The sequence below is a fragment of the Lithobates pipiens genome, unplaced genomic scaffold, assembly GCF_037356315.1.
Source record: "Lithobates pipiens isolate NorthernLeopardFrog02 unplaced genomic scaffold, aLitPip1_a1.2 Scaffold_8, whole genome shotgun sequence".
NCBI lineage: Eukaryota > Metazoa > Chordata > Amphibia > Anura > Ranidae > Lithobates > Lithobates pipiens.
Window position 1 is genome coordinate 478,856,703 of NW_027507903.1, and position 17,063 is coordinate 478,873,765.

At 43.1% G+C, this 17,063-nt stretch overlaps 1 protein-coding gene across 3 annotated transcripts in view; it reads right to left on the minus strand.

Annotated features, from left to right (window-relative positions):
- KIAA1549 (KIAA1549 ortholog) overlaps positions 1-17,063 on the minus strand; it is a 153,434-nt gene that overhangs the window by 69,131 nt on the left and 67,240 nt on the right. For all 3 annotated transcript variants that reach the window (XM_077468767.1, XM_077468766.1, XM_077468765.1), the window contains exon 2: positions 146-2,845. In XM_077468767.1, coding sequence (XP_077324893.1) covers positions 146-2,845 — 2,700 coding nt within the window. The remainder of the gene's footprint in view (positions 1-145; positions 2,846-17,063) is intronic.

Consider the following 17,063-nt stretch of genomic DNA (forward strand, 5'->3'; position numbering starts at 1 on the left):
AGAAATGCATAGAAAATGCATGCAGTATGAATGGACATTCAGGCCTATTTTATTCAATAAATTAGTAAAATGTCCCCCTCCTTCCTGCTTCTTTTCCCTGGCTACAGCAGCATAACAGAGCTGGGAACATGCTGTGACCACTTACCTGCAGTAACCAGGTACGGTTCAGGGTTGGAGACATCACACAACCGGGTAGGCCTTGTGGTAGTTGGAGAAGATGTGGCTGTGAGTCCAGATGGAGATGTAATCGGCACAGAGGTTGTACTTGTTGTAGTTTCAGGTTTGGTGGTGCTCGTCGTAGATGCCCGGGTGGTGGAAGTTGTCGTATCATGTTGCGTATGAGTGACAGGTGCTGAGGTGAAAGTAGTTGGAGTAAAAGTTGTGGCTATCATAGTGTTTAGCTCAGTGGGTGATGACAAAAGACTACTGCTTGGAACTTGAGGAGCAACTGGAGTGGACATCAAACTTACACTCATTTGTCCACTCAAGTCCGGAGTGGAGCTTGTTGTAAACAGCAAGCTCATAGATGACTGAGGGTTTGGTGAGTTTATAATAGTTTCAGGACTTGTAGTAGATAGCAAGCTTGATGTCAGTACTGAACTTATGGTTGGTAGTAAACTCATATCAAGTGGCATGCTCAGTTCTTGTGAAATGCTGAGTGTTGGTGATACTAAAATGTTGCTTGTGACTACAGAGGTATGGGCCTCTGATGTGTCCATAATTAATGCAGAAGTGGAAACAGGCAGTTCTGTTGTCAGAGGAATGGAGAAAAATGAAGAGGTCTGAAGAGTCTCTTCAATAAAAGCACTGCTGGTGTGATCAGACTCAAAGGAGGAGGTGGACAAGGCCAGCATGGTGGAAACCAATGCAGACGATGAAGGCAGCAGAGAAGAGGTAGCACCAGAAAAAGTTGAGGTATAGAAAATGCCCGATTCAAACACAATGCTTGGGGTCACTTCCCACATCTCAGAAGACTCTAACAGAACATTTGAACTTCTCTCTGTCCAGTCAGCACTAGACAATGGGGTGAAGGAAACAACAGATGTTGGGTTAATAGTTGGCCAAAGTGTGGTCTCCCCCCAAAGTGTGGTCTCTACATCGATGGTGCTTGTGGTTGGTGGAACTGATGTCTCTATATCAAAACTACTGAATGCCGTTTCCAATATTGCAAGCATAGAGGATGAGTCCTGAGTTACAACAGCTGACATATCACTGGATACCAAAGAGAACACAGAGGAAATTTCTTCTGGAACTGAAGAAAACAGGTTACTTGTTTCAAAGGTGGGAACCACTGAGAAAAAAATGGTGGCGTCAGAAATATTCTCTGACTCAACTAACGTAAAAAGAGAGGGGCTAAAATACATGACAGATTCAGTTGGCACAAAGGCAGGGGCTTCCACTGTGTTCATAGGTATAAAAAGAGAACTGTCGAGGAACAGTGTGGATTCTGGTATTGCTACAATAGTAGGGGTTGACTCAAAGTCAACAGTTGACACAGAAGAGACAAACAGTTCAGTGAGAGAAGGCATTAAAATTGTAGATTCTACCACAGAAAACAAGTGTGTTTCCAGGTCTAAGGTTTCTGATGGAAACATAGTGACTACTGGGACTTTAGTAAAAACTGAGTCAACGAGGTTTGTAAAATCCATTGACGATTCCAAAACATCCGTAAAAGACGAAGAAATGGGAGCTACCATAACCGAAGGGAAAACAGATTCAACAACTTCAGCAGTAGACTCAACTAAAAACGTAAATTCAGAAACTACACTAGTCTGAATATTTCCATCTATGGACCCTGAGGGGTTCGTGATAATAGTTTCTAGAAAATCTTCTGACCGCCACTGGGTGTACATAAAACTGGAGGACACAGTATAAGAAGGCAGGAATGTCTGTTCAAACTGAGATACAAAAACAGGTGTCGGACTTGTGGCCAAAATTTCAGAACTTTTGATGTTTTCCAAAAGAAGACTCTCAAAGACATCCGAAACTGCACTATGGGGCCATTCATACGTTGCCGAGGTATCGGGTGAAAAAGTCATTAGCACTCCCATGCTAGGGCTGGTGGTTGAATCTTGTGCAAGCCCTAGATTTGAAAATATGCTCTGCAAAACATTTTTGGTTGAAATGATGACTTCGTCTGAAATGGTCAAGCTTGGCAGGTTTACACTACTCTCCAAGAAATCCAGGCTATTTAAAGACATCGAAGGTGTGCTAGAAACCACAGGCGGCAGGGTCACCGAGTCAAAATAGGATAATGTTTTGAGTTCTCTGGATGATGAACTCTCCAAGACAAAACTTTCTCCTATGAAAACAGAGGTGACAATGTCTGCATGTGTTTTTGGCAATGGAACAGTTTCAGTATTCCAAAATGTTTGTGAGATACTACCAAAAAACTCCTCTTGAGAGTTCATCACATACTGATCAGAAAACATTTGGGATGGAAAACTCTGAGTAGTTTCTAGCAGTACAAAAGAAGGTGTTGGTTGATTGTTTATTGATTCCAGGATTTCAGAGCTTAAATGATTGACGTCCACTACTGATGTTGTCAGTGAGCTATATAAAACTTGAGATTCATCTAGTGATGTGGAAGGCTGAGCACTCACAGTTTGAGTGATTAACAAATCATCTTGCAGGACAGCCTCGCTGGAAAACGGCCAGATGGTGTCTGCAGGTGCCATGTTTTTTACGGACTCTAAAAGCTGAATGGCCGTTGTTTCGGGGGTGATGTGTTCCTCCAAGGAAAAGTTTTGTGAAGAGACCACAACAGCTTCTTCCGAGGTCGAGGCATTTTGGCTTAATTTTGAAGTTTCATTCCGCATCAAGAAAAAAGGGCCAAGATGGACAACTACGATTAAAAAAAGAAGAAAGAAATTAGAATAAACATTTTATTTCAGACACAAACACACAGATGCGTTACTTTACTTCCCACACCTCAACTCGTTACTTTAATTTCCACACCTCAACTCAAGACAATTTATGTAAAAACTGTAGTATTTTAATATCTATATAATTAAAACACATCTTAATTTTGAATAGAGTAGGTATGGGTTAAAACCCTGTCATGTCCCATCATGGGGTGCACTAGATTTACAGGGGCGCACCAGGGTGCACTAAGGTCACAAGAGGATACAGAATGTTCTGAGGTTGCCTGGAGTCAAGCGTCACAAAGGCGCAAATGGGGGGGGGGGGGCGAAGGGGGTTGCAAGAACACAGAAGTTGTACACACTAACTTATTTTTATTTGCGTTTCTGATGCAGAAAAATGTATTTTTTATTGACAAAAACTATTTTACCTTTTCATAATATAAACCAAAGTTTTTATTTTCTTGTAACACATTCACACATGCGGAACGTATGTCCGTATTTCATCCATCCGTTTGCGGATGAAATACGGACATACATGCATTCCTATGGGAAAGCGGGTGTCTGCGGATGAACATCCGCAGACAACCGATATCGTCCGTCTCCGCTATTGTCCGATTCTGCAGACGGAGGAAAATCCTATTTTTCTATCTGTCTGCAGAGCGGATCGGATGAACACGGACAGACGGTCCGTGTTCATCCGATCCCCCATAGAGGAAAGCGGAGAGCTGTCAGGGCTCCCTGTCATCCGCCGCCTCAGCGGGGATAAACGGAGCGATCCCCGCTGAGCAAGCGGATCATCATGAGGCGGATCATTACGTATCCGTCCCATGTGAAAGGGGCCTTACACAGCTTATTTTTTTCACCAACACTGTGCACACCTGACAGTTTATGATACAAGCAATTAAGGAACAAAGTGCTAGATATGATTTTTCTTGGCCAGTTAAACCCTCGGACAGTATCTTCAGAGCTTTATTCCTGAGGCCTCTTTTGACTGCTGTGCCTACTATGAAGAGTTCCCACCATGAACTCCCGCTGTGCCCAGTACAAGGATTACACACCATTCCTGCGCTGAGATCCTGGGTCTGCAGTCCCGATGCGTCAGTTATAAAGAGTTTGGTGAGTTCACAGTTCTGCACACTTATTGTGCCCATTATGAGGGGTGCTCACCTACCCTGCGCAGAGGTCACAGGACTGTACACCTGCTGTGCCCATTACAACAGGTTCCTACCATCTCTGCACCGAGTTTCTGGGTCTGTATATCTGCTGTCCCCATTATGAGGGGTTCCCGCCATCCCTGTACTAGGTTCCTAGGTCTTCATTTTTGCTTTGCCTATTGAGCGGCTCCCACCATCTGTGCGAGTTCCTGGGTCTGCACACCTATTTTGCTCATTGTGAGGGGTTCCCACCATCCGGGGGCCAAGTTCGTCAGGACTGTACACCTGTTGTATCCATTATGAGGGGTTCTCACTGTCCTTGCACCGAGTTCCCAGGTCTGCACACCCACTTTGCCCATTATGAGGGGTTCCCACCACACCTGTGCTGACTTCATGAGTCTGCACAGCTACTGTGTCCATAATGAGGGGCTCCCACCATCCCTGTGCCGAGTTCCTGGGTCTGCACACTTATTGTGTCCATTATGGAGGTGTCCCGCCATCTCGGGGCCAAGTTCCCAGGTCTGCACACCCATTGTGCCCATTATGAGGGGTTTCTACTACCCCTGTGCTGAGTTCCTGGGTCTGCACTGCTACTGTGCCCATTTTGAGTGGTTCCCACCATCCATGTGCTGGGTCCTGGGTCTGCACACCTGCTGTGCCCATTTTGAGTGGTTTCCACAACCCCTGTGCTTGGTTCCTGGTTCTGCACACCTACTATGATAATTATGAGGGTTTTCCACTACCCATGTGCTGAGTTACTAGGCCTGCTCACCTACTGCACCCATTATTAGGGGATACCACCATCCTGGGGGCCAAATCAGAATCACAGAAAAAGGCCAAGAATTGGCGGTTTTCTTTTCCTGTCAAGTTGTGTTAAAAAAAAAAAAAGTCTGTAGTGTACCTGTCTAGCAAATACAGTGAGACAGTCATTTTTCCTGAGATTCTATATTAAGTACATCAGTTTGCCAAAAGCAGTGACCTTAAGGCCAGAGGTTGAATCACTGAATCAATTGGCCGAAATCTCAAAAATTTTGGCCTAGTGAAAAATTGGTGAACTCCACTTGAGTGGATGTCTGCTATAGAAATCGGTCCAGAGAGATAAACTGGAGTGCAAGGCATGCGGTTTTATCTGCTGGAAGACATTCTCCTTCTGTAAAAGAACAGGCAATGACTGATGAGAGTCTGAAAGGAAGAACTGGGAAGGGGGGTGTGTGCGCTCATTGAAATTCAGTGTGCGGTCTCAGAGTAAATGCATCAGCCTCTGGAGGCCTGGCTCTATTGCCTCAGACACACCGTGCTGTATAGAGAGCAATGCCACGCCTTGTGCAGAGGCAAGGTCGGCCTTCAGTCCCCAAGCAACACTTATAATCCTCTATTAGTGCTCATTCACACCTAGTGCGTTAAGCTGTGTTGATCAAGGCAGGCCCAACACAAGGACACAGCAAATTCTACTGCAGTCTAGGTGTCCAGATAACACCAAAGCATTGTGTCAGTGTGTGTAGGGGAAAAAACGGACAAACTGCGTTTTTGTACAGTGCATTGCACAATTACACAATACATCAAATGTCGCAATGTGCTTCAGTACATAGAGTTACAAAGAAGTTTTAGGGAAAAAAAGAAGCAATGCAATATAATAACACACTGCAGCATGCATTCACAAACTTTATCAGGGTTGCCAACTGTCAGTTAATTTACAAACAGTTTGTAAAATCTGTAATTTTTGCATCTGTCTGTGAATGTCCGTTAAAGCATGTAACGGACATTCGCGGACAGATGAAAAAATTTCAAATTTTTACAAACTGTTTGTAAAATTTACTGACCATTGGCAACCCTGAACGTTATATACATAACAACGCACACAGTGCAGTGTGAACGTGTCCTAAATGACATCCACACCTTGGGGGCCATTTATAAAACCTGCATAGCCAGCTAACAGGCAGGTCACGTTTGAAGGATTTTTCTGGCAATTATTTATTATTTATAAGGCGTCTATTTTCTATAGGGTAGAAAGCATTCAGTTGTCATCCTATATAACCTCTAAGTTTCACCCTTGATATAACACCTGAACAAATGGAAGGGCATGAGATAAACATTAAGTACTACTTGGGATGTCTTTCCTTACGGTGGAAGATCTGTGGAAAAGGTGGTTAGTCTTTTATAGGGCTACACAGAAAAATATCCAGACAATGGCCATTTTGTGCTTGGTATAATTCTCCAGAATCGGAGCAGCCTGTCTATACAGCATGCGCGGATTGGTTTACAGGCAGTGACAGGTGGCAGGTGAGAGGATTTTCGTTCTGCAATCCGATTTCTCATTCTTTTAGGAGGACTAAGGCTCTCCATGAAGAGGAGGAGGGGATTCACATCCATCATCGGGCAGTGTGTGTTCAGGAGGCTAAAGTCATGTCAACTCCAGAGACAATGGCTGCTGAAGTGTTCCTACAATGTGGACTGGACAGAAGAATAATCTGGCTTCTGAGAACCATTATTTAACCATTGTGAACAATATGGTTTCCCACTGCAACCAATCAAATTTTAGCTATGTGTTTTTTTTTTTACATTCATGTCAAGCTGCCGATAGACCTGAAAGGGCATTTGTTATCGAGGGCACATACTGAATGTCCAAAGTGTAGATGGCGACCTAAACGTCAGGTTTATGTGAAGGAAGATGGGAACCACAAACAGGAGGCTGGTTGCAGCTTATCAGAATGGATCCGTAGCGACCAGGAGAGGTTTTGAAGTCCAGAAAGAATCACCTCCTAAAGATAAGTCACAAACTTTCTTTCAGATTATATGAATCATCCCAAAAGGGATCTGATGCAGAACATCTGGAGGGGAAAATGACAGCAACAGATTCCATGAGGCAAAAAACGAAAGGAAATGTCACTGGTTGCTATTGGCAACAACACTATTTTTCCTCAATTCTACTTTACATTTTATATGCCTATACATAAATGGAAAAAAAAAAAAAAGCCATATGTAAAAGGAGAGTGAAAAGGCCATGCCCATTGTTACAGAAGAATGAAAAGGCGACAACCTTTGCTATAGGAAAAAGAATAGTCACCAGCCATTGCCACTGGAGAATAGAAAGGCCACAACCATTTCCATGGGAGAATGAAAAGGCCACAACGATTACCATGGGTGAATGAAAAGGCCACTACCATTGCTATGGGTGAATAAAAAGGCCACGACCATTGCTATAGAATAAATAGTCCACAGCCATTGCCATGGGATCCTTGAGGGTAGGGACTAATGTGAGTGTGCAATGTACAGGGATAGGGGCAATTCTAGACACTCACTCAGGTTGAACTGGATGGACTGGTGTCTTTACTCAAACTTACTATGAAACTATGACCATTTCCATGGGAGAATCTATGACCATTTCCATGGGAGAATGAAAAGGCCACAACTATTGCCATGGGAAAATGAAAAGGTTACAACCATTGCCATGGGAGAATGAATAGTCCTCAACCATTGCCATGGGAGAATGAAAAGGCCACAACCATTGCTATGGGAGAAGGAAATGGCCACGACCATTGCTATGGGAGAAGGAAATGGCCACGACCATTGCTATGGGAGAAGGAAAAGGCCACGACCATTGCTATGGGAGAAGGAAATGGCCACGACCATTGTTATGGAAGAAGGAAATGGCCACGACCATTGCTATGGGAGAAGGAAAAGGCCACAACCATTGCTATGGGTGAATTAAAAGGCCACGACCATTGTGATGGGAGAATGAAAAGCCCAGGCCATTGCTATGTGGGAATGAAAATACCATGGCCGTTGCTATAGAGGAAAGAAAAGTTAATGGCCGCTGCTATGGAAGAATGAATAGTCCATAGCTGTTGCTATGGGAAAATAAATCGTCCACAGCCATTGCCATGGGAGAATATAAAGGTCTGTGGCTGTTGCCAAGGAAGAATAAAAAGGCTGCATTGTCAAGGTAGAAGGAAAGGGTAATGGCTTCTGCTATGGGAGAAAAAACAAGGCCACGACAATTGCTATTGGAAATGAAAAAGCCATGCCTTTTGGTACTAGGGATAAAAAGGACATGCTGGGGTTTCTATGGGAATAAAAAGGCCATGGCTGGGCTTTATACTGTATATACTGCCTACTACAGTGAGGACCAGTGGGAGAGAAAGACTACAAATCCCAGCATGCCCTGCTGACCTTGACGGAAACAAATCTAAAAAGTGGTGTTTGTTGCCATGTTTTTTCATTTGTCTCTGAATCTCTGGAGTATGAAGTATGGAGAACTGGGGCATGACTATTTTAACAGTCATTATGAACTGAGGCCTAAGAACTGGAAGATGTCACCGGATCCCAGAGTTTGCTTATGAAGATGCCAACAGTTGGGGGATGGCTGATAAAAAAAAAAAAAAAAAAAACATGCTAAAATGTTATCCTGTGTTTTTTCTCCACTGTTTAAAAAAAATTTAGAAAAGCTTTCAGGTCAGGCTCATCTGGGCTCCCCTGGCTGTGAAATGGTTAACATGGAGATGGATGGCGAGGGGGGGGGGATGGAATTTCCAGGATGAGGAGGGGGGATGAACAGATTCCTAATTCCATTCACAGACACTTGACTGCAGCGCAGCCGCTCCTTCCACTGCACCTGTCAGCCATATTAACTCCCAGAATCCCCGGTGTGTCTCCTCCACCGCCAGCATTTCCTACAGTCGATTCCAGATACAGAACCTTCTCTGTTTTTCCTTTCTTTTCCTCTAAGCCTAACTTAGTCCCAGCCTGGAAGAATATTTGTTTGCAGTCTGATTTCTTTGCTATTCGTGGGGATCAAAAAATAAAAAAATAAATAAAAAAAAAGCGGTGTGTATTCAGGAGCAGCTACATGGAAACCAGAAACAAGTCTACATGCACAATTAGGAAAACAGAAACAAAGAAAAGTCATGGCAGAAAAATCTCCAAGTGGTCCATCAAATGTGGCTTTTTTTTTTTTTGCCTGTTCCCAAGCATGTTTGGAGTCATTCAGGCTCCAATCACACTTCGCGACTAGTCATGCGACTTTGAATATCAAAGTCACATGACAAGTCGCAACCCAATCTTTTCAATGGCACCCGGTTAAATCAGTGCGACTAAAAGTCACAACAACTTTGAAAAGCTGCCTGCACTGCTTTGAAGAGACTTTGATCTAGAGAGTGTAAAGTCGCTCCAAAAAGTCACACTGGAAAACGTGCGACTTTAGAGTAGCACTAGTGTGAATGGAGCTTTATTGATGACTGACTCACTACCTCTGCTGATAGTCTATTCCAAGCATCAACTACCCTTTCAGTAAAATAATATTTTCTAAGATCAGTTTTGAACTTTTCTCTGGTTAGTTTGAAGTTATGCCCCCATGTTCTTGATCTTGGTTTCATATTGAAAAAACTGCCTTTCTGAACCTTATTCAACCCCCCGAATGATGTAAAGGTTTTGATCATTTCTCCCCTTTCCCCTCTTTCCTCCAGACTGTACATATTAAAGTATTACTAAACCCAGGACCCGGCAGTATATCTGATCTCCCACAGTACACAAAACACGAAAATGTGTTTATATTACTATAATAAACAGCTAAATACCTTTTCTCATCAGCAGTGTACAGCAGTCTTATGACTTCTATCAGTGTCTGGTTATAGCTTTTAGGTGCAGTTTTCATTCTACTCTGACTGTCCTATGAGGCTGCATAACCCCTGACCCTCTGTCTAGACAGTGCCGATTGGCCCTGTGCTGATCACATGCAGTCTCTCTAATAAAAGAAAACCCATAAAACTCTAGCAATACACACCAAACTGAGCATGTGCACAGTGCCTCCATGGCTCTGTACTATCAGGAGATGGTTAGGGTACAGGAAAAGAGGAAGATCAGAGAAGACAGGATCAAACAGCCTTTCTACACAATGCACAGGATTAACCCTTTAGGTTCCTCAGTGAGTACAACAAGCATGCTTTACTGCATATACAGACGGATTTTACCGTTGTGGGTTTTTTTTTTTTTTTAAACAGAAAAGTTTACTGTTGTGGGTTTAGTAATACTTCCTCAGGTCTACCCTGATATGGTTTATCCCTCAGACCTTTCATAATTTTTGTTGCTCGTCTGTGGACTCGTTCTATCTTTTCTTTTTGTAAGCGAGGGCTCCAGAATCGGACACAGTATTATAAATGAGGTCCACTAAAGACCTATAGTAATATAGTAATGAGCGTTAACCACTAGCCAACCGTGCTATAGCTGAATGACGGCTACAGAGAGGCTGGCTAGGTCTGGAAGGCCGTCATATGACGACCACCCGTGATTGTGCGGGGCCTGGGAGGTGCACTATATAATTACAGTGTCCTCTAGGCACTACTGATCACAGATGGAGGTAAAGAGCCAATAAGCTGCTCTTTACCATGTGATCAGCTGTGTCCAATCACAGCTGATCACAGATGTAAACAGAAGCCGGTTATCTGCATTCTTTTCCTCATGCTGATAGAGAGCCGATAACTGGCTTCTCTAAAAGGGACGTGTACACTGATAATCAGTGTCCTGATTATCAATGCAGTCCCAACAGTGCCCACCAGTGCTGCCAATGTGTGCCCACCAGTGCCTCCTCATTAATGCCGCCTACAAGTGCCTTTCAGTGCCCATTAGGTCCACCTATCAGTACCCCCTATCAGTGCCACCCAGTACCACCCATCAGTGCAGCCTATCAGTGTCGCCTATTAGTACAACCTCATCAGCACCCATCAGTGAAGGAGAAAAATTACCTGTTTGCAAGCTTTTGATTGGAAGTCTTGTTTTTTTCAAAATTTTCAGTCTATTCACTGATTTAGCAAAAAATAAAAAACCCAGTGGTTGATTAAATATCACCAAAAGAAAGCTCGATTTGCATGAAAAAAAAAAATTATAAAAATGTTGTTTGGGTACAGTGCTGCATGACCGCGCAATTGTCATTCAAAATGCGACCGCGCTGAAAGATGAAAATTGGCCTGGTAAGGAAGGGGGCAAAAGTGCCCAGTAGGCAAGTGGTTAACCACTTCCCACCCAAGGTACGGTTTCAGTGGTTATACCGGGATGATGCCTGCACCTACAGGCACCATCCCAGTACCATTCTTTTCAGCTGGCGATTCTCTTTCTTGCAGAAGTAATGGAGTGGCCAATTAGCCACTCCATCACTTCTGCGGGTGGCAGAAGTGGGTCCCACCAACATCCCATTGCCACCTCTCCTGTTCCATTGTGGAGGCCGTGAGTCATGTGGCTGGCGGCGATGGCTGCCCTGTGCAGAGGGAGAGCAACTGACACCGTTCCCCTGTCTGTAAACCGGGAAACTGGGAGCAGCGAGTAGTTTTTCATGTCCGGTCCCGCCCCACCAGCAGCCAGGAAAGCTGTCTGATTGGCTGCATGGGGGGCCAGAGGAGAGATCTGGGGTCTAATGGACCTCAAATCTGTCCATAAAGAGGACCTGTCATGGCCCATGCTATCACAAGGGCACATCCCTTTTTACAGCAATATAGTAAAAAAAAAAAAATAATAATAATAAATATTTTTTAAAGCGCCCCCGCCCCACTGTGCTTTAGCGCAAATGCGACCACATACATCCCCCCTCACGCATATGTAAACGGCGATCGCATCGTCACAAAACGTCAGAGCAAGACCAATAATTCTAGCAAAAGACCTCCTGTGCAACTCTAAACTGGTAACTTGTAAATGCATTTAAAGCGACACCTATGGAGAATATTAAGCACCGTAGTTTGCTGCCATTCCTCAGGCAGACGCAATTTTAAAGCGTGACATGTTAGGTAACTATTTACTCAACGTAACATCATCTTTCACATTATACTAAAAAGTTAGACTAACTTTAATGTTTTTTTTTTTTTTTTTTATTCACTAAAGTGTTTTTTTTCCCCCCAACAAAAAAAAAAAAATTGCATTTGAAAAACCGCTGTGCAGATACCTTGTGACTTAAACACCCATCATTTTATTCTCTAGGGCCATGATGGCGAAACTTGGCACCCCAGATGTTTTGGAACTACAATTACCATGATGCTCAACTACACTGCAGAGTGCATGAGCATCATGGGAAATGTAGTTCCAAAACATCTGGGGTGCCAAGGTTTGCCATCACTGCTCTAGGGCCTATGCAAAAAAAAACATATGTAATATTTGGGGGTTCTTAGTATTTTTTTTTGCAAAAAAATAAGTCAATTTTTACATGTAGGAGCAGTGTCAGAAACAGCCTGGGTATGAGGTGGTTAAAGGGTTACTCGATGACAATGGAAATGCATCAAAAAAAGCACTACAACAAAGCTGATCAAGGCATACAAAAGTGCTGAGAAAGGTGTTCATCTAACATTTATCCTCATGGAAAAAGCCAAAGCCAGATTAACCCAAGACAACCTCAGCCAATGGATGTTCAGGGGGCTCAGCTACAACCTTTGCAGTAAACCTGCAAGAATGTGAAATGGGTGAAAGCTGTGCACCTTCGTGACGCTGTACAAGGAAAGGATGGACTTGTAAACAGTTGGTTCCTCACTGTAGCGGATGGGCTTTTTTTTTGCCTATTGCAATACTCATCAGTAATGAAAATAGGGTGAAGACAGAGCTGCTACCTTGCCTTTGTCCACTCTGCCATCTCTAGAAAAAGTGCTTTGCCAAAAAGAACAGCAAAGAGGCAGCAAGCAAAATACTTTGTGAATTTGAAGCTGCAGCAGGTCAAATACAGCCTACCTCGTTCCAGGATAGGAAGACACCCAACATCATGTAGCACTTTCCTCCCCATCCTGTTCATGACCTGGTGCTTTTTCTTTAATTGGATTTCAGTTCTTTCACTGATGGAGACTCATCATCACAAGTAGGCCTAACCCAGGGCATTCTGCATGCCTAGGAATGCCCAATCAGCCATTCATCCAAGGCACTTTGATATTTGCAGAACTCCTTCCGTGAGCCAGCCTTCTGCTTGAATCAGGACTGAGGGTTCTTGATAGGACCCCACAGAGGCACTCCTTGGACCCTACAGAGGCAGGGTGATGATTTTCAGGAAACTATATACAGCATCCTGCCAGTCCATTTCCCAAACCATGATCTGCCTGCATTGCATAGAGAAGCAAAGAGACTCATGGATCACTCAGTATAAAACAAGGTATTCCATGAAAATTGAAAGGTTCTATTTCAGGAACCAGGGGAGGAAAAAATAAGCAGATTAAACTTTAAAGTATACCTAAAGCTAATCTAGGTTTAGTAATGGATGGAGTAGAAAATTGTTAGAAGACCTTGGGGCGGGTGCCAGCAACCAGTAGATCACAGCCGGGTAACTGGTAGATCGCGGTCTGGGTTTGCTGACCTGCCATTCCAGAGAATCAAACAGAGTGCAATGCAGACGTATGGCTTGTAAAGTTGGAGCTGTAGAAGGGAGGAAAAGCCGCATAAGCCGATGCCTCCTCTGTATAATTTAAAGGGATGCATTTTTCTTGAGCTCTTCTTGCGCTAAAGGTGCCAATAATGGTTGACAAATTCATATTCATTTAAATTGATGACATTATACAAATCATATATAAAATTATAAATACTTTTTAAAAAATGTCATCCTACATTTTCGGTACCAAAATTTCCATGCGGTGCACCTCTAAATTCAAGTGAATCAGGCTGCTCTGCAAATGTCCTGCAACCCTGTGCAGTACAGCAAACAAGGGGTTAAAGCAGGTATCATTGTGTTTGTTTTCCCACCACCTGCTTTAACCCCTTGGACCCCGCAGAAGCATGCAGTTGCAGGGGACTTGCGGAGTGGCCCTATTTACTTGAATGGGTCGCGAATGGCTGACGGTAGCACCCACCAAAGGCAACAGGGGGTTTAATTCCTGCTGCGGCATGTTTACACCTTTGGCTGCTGCCTCAACAGCTAAAGGGGGTAGGGAATGGGGGGCAGTAAATCTGCAAAGCAACTGCAGGGTTTTAACACATTCTAACATGCCAAATGTAACTAAGGTCTCATTCCCAAGTGCAGAAGGCACTGCTGCTCCTCTAAAAAAAAATAAAGCGACCCGAGTGTGTTTGACAGGTGGTGAGGAGGCGATATGTTGCCTTCACCACTTGATTTACACCCCTGATTGCCCTGCAATGCAAGTGATTTCAACACGCTAGTACAGCAATTAGAGGTTTCAATCAGGTGAGAGGAGGCAACACTGTGCCCGGTGATCTTTGACTTGCCCATGTTGCAAAGGTAGATCTCCACCTCTATAAGGTTGCCTACAACTGCCTTAGGGAGATTCCCCTTCAATTCTTGTCCTGATACACAACTGATAGTGAAAGTAAATCTCTCCAAAGTAAGGGCAATCCTATCTTAGACCTTTGGCACCAGAACAGGAAGATTTCCTCTCTATTTCTGTTCTGGAGACAACTGTTACATTTTGGATTTCCAACCACTTTCCATCTCCTCGATAATGGTCACCAGGCCAAACAGAGAGGATGACTCTCTCCAGTGGGGAGAGACATTGTTACATCTGATATTATTTTCCCAAGCAGAGATGCAAGAAACATAAATCTTTTATCTACTTAAAATCCAGAGGGATAGTAGGAAGGTCAACAACACTTGTGATGCCATCCTACACAGATGATCACACCAACAAACAAATACCGTACATAGCCACAGCATGTCACAGCTCCTTAAAATGTCACTGCCATGTCTTTAGCCACTTTAATACTGGACATTTTCACCCTCTTCCTGCCCAGGCTCTCAGTCAGTAACACAAATCAAGTCATGCAATGCCCAGATTCAGTTTTTATCTTTTTTTTTTTTTTTTAACGACAGATAGGGCTCTTTTTTGTTTGTATTTAACCACCACTGGGTTTCTGGGTTTAATTTTTTGCTAAGTTAACTAAACACATTTTGAAAAAAAAAAAATAAGTGTTTCTTAGTTTCTGTTACAAAATTTTGCAAAAAATATAACCTTGCTTCATAAATTTAGGCCATAATGTATTCCGTTACATTTCTTTGGTAAAAATAACCTAAATCAGTGTATATTTAGTCTGCAAGAAAGTTATAGATACTGCAAACTATGTAATTTTTTTTTACTTTTTTTAAAACTTTTTATTACATATGCTGGCCAGAGCAGTACATTGTTACCATGGTGACCCTGTACTACTCTGGGAAGTGATCAGGTTTTTTTTTTGTTTTTTTTTACGCTTATTGCTTATAACAGTGATGATCACCATTATAAGCATTCATTTTATGAATGGCATCTATTCATTCGTTGTGCACTATTGTGAAAGCTGTGATTGGCTACAGCTTACACATGGAACAGATGTACTGTGATTGGCCCAGTCTGTACCATGTGATCACCGTGACCAATCACAGAGATCAACACAATAGGACACAATGAACGGCTATGAATGAAAGCTATTCCTTGTGTATAACTGTCACAGATGGCACTGCAGTGCATCTCCCCTAGGACCTGTGACAGGGAGCATGTTATATAATGTCCACCCAGGATCAGAAAGCTCCCACTCAGCCATCCTTTAAGTCGAGTGGGAAGCAGTTAAAGTGGAACCAAAATGTAAAAAAATAATGTCTCTTCTACAACAAGGAACACTTACCTGCCTGTTCACAATCCTCTATGTAATGTACACCAAGCTGTGCATGCGCCTCTAAGTTTACATTCCAGCAAACTGCCAGTGTGTCTGGATGACTGCACTCCTGTGCATGACCGGCACCTGGAAGAACCCGCGAGAAGATACCGGTGCTGATAAGAGACTTCATAGGCGTCAGACTGTTGGAACTAAGGTGAGTATTTGTACCTTTCGTTTGGCTTTAATATCAAAAACAACGTTCTCTACAAACTGCAGGTCCCCACTACCAATGGTTGGGGATTTCCATTTATGTGCAAGAGAAGTAAATACGGACAGTTGACCAATGCAATGATTTGTGTGTGTGTGTGCGCACCACGTTATATTGCAGTTCCATTTCATGTCCATTTATTGGCAGAATAATAACAGATTATACCTGCAGTATGAGGACATTTCACCAAAAGTGCACAAGTGGGGCATCAGCATTTCCTATATAAACAGGGTTAGAGCTAGATGTGATCTGGGCCCAATGACGTCAGGCCTGCCAGCCTACATCTCTAGATATAGAACATTCCGGGAAAACTTGCCTGCAGCCTGCGTACCGCGTCTCATCCAGTTTGTAAGAAGAATCACAGAGCGGATAAAACAATTCTGCTCTGTAGGTCAGAAGATTCCCTGGAGCCACAACGCTTGTATACCCGGAACTGGCTCACGTGTACCGAGAACAAAAATTCCAGCACACTGTCCATAATGGCCAGAGAATTGTGAGTCCCGCCAATAAACGATGGAGTTTCCGCAGCTGAATTAGATAGAACTTGTCCAGAATCAAACACATCTGTGTCCGCCTCTGTAGGCTGGGAGTAATTCTATGTATGTGTTCTTATTCTGCATATACAGACTGCACAGTACTACTTCGCTTGTCCTGTATGATGGATGTAAATCTCAGTATCTTTTCTTATTCTGTATGTATGGACTCTGCACAGTACCACTTCTCTAATTTTCTATGCTGGGTGTAATTCTTAATATCTGTTCCTATGCTTTATGTGTGGGTACATTATCTAAAATGATGAATGGCAGCTCACAACTTTTCTTTATGAGGATGTCAGACTTGTGCAGTTCACATGGTCTTAAAGTTATGAATCCCAGTGAAACACAGATTTCTGCCTGGAAGATGCAAAATGACTTGGTACACAAGTGTCAATCTTTGTGCATAAATTTACCCACAGCATGCCAACCAACACTTTCACTAAGAATAAGCAGTAGTACAGTGGTTTTGCACACCTTGACTGAACTTATGCCCAAGAACTGACACCTGTGTGCTTAATCATTTTGCCTTTTTATATATATTATATAAAATAATACAGTTGTGCTCATAAGTTTACATGCCCTGGCAGAATTTATGATTTCTTGGCCATTTTTCAGAGAATATGAATAACACAAAAAACTTTTCTTTCACTCATGGTTAGTGTTTGGCTGAAGCCATTTATTATCAATCAACTGTGTTTACTCTTTTTAA